Source organism: Nicrophorus vespilloides, unplaced genomic scaffold, assembly GCF_001412225.1.
Source record: "Nicrophorus vespilloides isolate i.1.1-1 unplaced genomic scaffold, Nicve_v1.0, whole genome shotgun sequence".
Lineage (NCBI taxonomy): Eukaryota > Metazoa > Arthropoda > Insecta > Coleoptera > Silphidae > Nicrophorus > Nicrophorus vespilloides.
In genome coordinates, this window is record NW_017099919.1 from 1,134 (window position 1) to 3,452 (window position 2,319).

At 25.7% G+C, this 2,319-nt stretch overlaps 1 protein-coding gene across 1 annotated transcript; it reads left to right on the plus strand.

Moving 5' to 3' along the window:
• Positions 1-1,333: 1,333 nt before the first annotated feature.
• On the plus strand, positions 1,334-2,144 carry LOC108566078 (protein takeout-like; the record flags this gene model as incomplete). The annotated part of the gene is made up of 5 exons (XM_017925790.1): positions 1,334-1,409; positions 1,466-1,558; positions 1,614-1,752; positions 1,811-1,944; positions 1,995-2,144. Coding segments are annotated over exons 1-5 (583 nt in total), but the record flags the coding sequence as incomplete, so codon positions are not given.
• Positions 2,145-2,319: the final 175 nt, after the last annotated feature.

A 2,319-nucleotide genomic window follows, 5' to 3' on the forward strand; every position in this document is an offset into this window, starting at 1 on the left:
AAAAACAAATACTTCATTTTTAAATATTATTCAATGAATTAATGACCAAAAACTGAGCCACCACTGTTCTACCAAACTAAAATAATCGAAGTTTACCTGTTAAGATATAAACTTCGATTATTTTCATAAGTTTCTCAGTCATTATCCATATTTAATTTATAATATCTATAGAAATAAATATGAATAATTTATATGTAGTTTATTACTGCGAATTCAAATGTTATTATATAAAGTAATATTAATCTGAATTATTAATAGAATATTATAATAGTAAATTGTAATTGTTATGTACACAAAAATTACTTCCCACACGCCGCCCTCGAGAGTAAACATGACGATTTGACATATTTAATTATGCACTGTAGCTATTTAATTTATCAATTAAAATACATTATTTCGCAAAAACAAAACAAAATTGATTATATTTTCACATTTACATTGGAAGAAATTATGTGAACATTGGAATGAACGACAGGTTTTAAATCAACTATATTTTTTTATTTTATTCAAAATAATCATTATTATAAATATTGAAATTGAATAGTCTATTTGTTTACAAAATGACATTACATTTTTTTTATAAAATTTAAATTATTATCCCGGACTGTTTGAAACCGGACTAATCAAGTAACCAAAAACCTATAAAAATAAACCGCACAAAAAGAGATTTCACAGGAGAAATCATATTATTTATGTATAGACATTTTTTTTTGTACTATTTTTTGACAATTTATTTTTCTTTTGCTCAATTAAAATTTGGTTTGGAAATTTCAACCAAACAATCCAAGTTATTATTTTACATCAGTAATTAAGTTGAAATTTTTGATATATATTCCTTGTCAGATCATTTGTTTTTTTGTATTAATTTAAAATTAAGTTATCGATATTGCATGTAAAGAAAAGCATATTATATTTTCAGTTTTTTATTACCTTTCATCACTCAATAAGTTCATAGGATAATATAGAGACGTCGCCTATATCGTAATATGTCGATCATTCATTTTTGAAACTAAGAATTTTTTTTCCCGTTTTATTTATTTCTAAAATTGTAGCTACGTCTATAACTTATTCGCTTTTCTTATGTTATTTAAGTATTTTTTAATATGTTATTATTGCTTATTAACTTGTAACAATATTTATTTCGCAATTTCCACACAGTTTGAGTAAATAAAATACAAACTAGTATTTCATAACCTTTGTATGTATCTTAATAATGATTTACGTGCGTAGTATCACACAAAAATATACGTAATTAAACAGAATGTAATTAAAAGTTAAAACTATATAAACTCAAATTAAAGTTATGGATAATTATATTTCAATTGCATCCGAAGAAAGCAGAATGAATAGTATAACACGTAGTTTCATTTTGCTCATCGTAACATTTGCGGCACATGCTGCCAAATTACGTAATACCCAATCACATTAAACCATTAGTAATTATTTAATTACATCGTAATTTCAGCAAGTTTCATTACAAAATGCGACAAAAATAGTCCAAGTTTTGGTAAATGTGCCGTGGATTTGGCTCATGCCATCATTCCCACATTGCAGAATGGTTAGATACTAATTTAATTCTAGTTAATTAAACATAACGGATAAGCTTGTTTCAGGTTATAAAGAGTTAAATTTTCCACCTTTCGCACCTTTCCACGTTCAAGAAATTGAAATCGAAGCAACCGATTCGTTAAATATAAAGCTTACAGATTTGGACATTTTTGGACTGGAGAAAGCAAAGTTCAACTTGATTGAGTAAGATGTTTCTATAGTTTATACATTAATTTACTATCGTTTTTCTTTTCTATTAAAGTTGCAACTTTGATACACTGGAATGCTTGATGGAAATCAATTTTCCCGAGCTGATAGTAAAAGGCACATATGACATCGATGGTAGAGTAATGATATTGCCAATTAAAGGACATGGTCCAACAAGTATTAAACTGGGTATGTGTTTTCGAAATGTCTGTTTCCTTTTTATGTTGATTGTGTTTTAGTTGGTGCTAATTTTGTTCTTTCAATGAAATGGTCTTTAAAAAAGAATGGGGGCGTAGATTATTCTCCTATCGACAAATTTGAGTTGCACTATCAAACTGAAAGAAGCTTTTATCACTTTGATAATTTATTCAATGGTGATAAAGTTTTAGGTAAGAAGCAACTTTATATACTTTATATACTTTATATACTTTATATACTTTATATACTTTATATACTTTATATACTTTATATACTTTATATACTTTATATACTTTATATACTTTATACTGTTTCACTGAATTATTATACTTTATATACTTTATATAATTGTAAAATATATTTTAG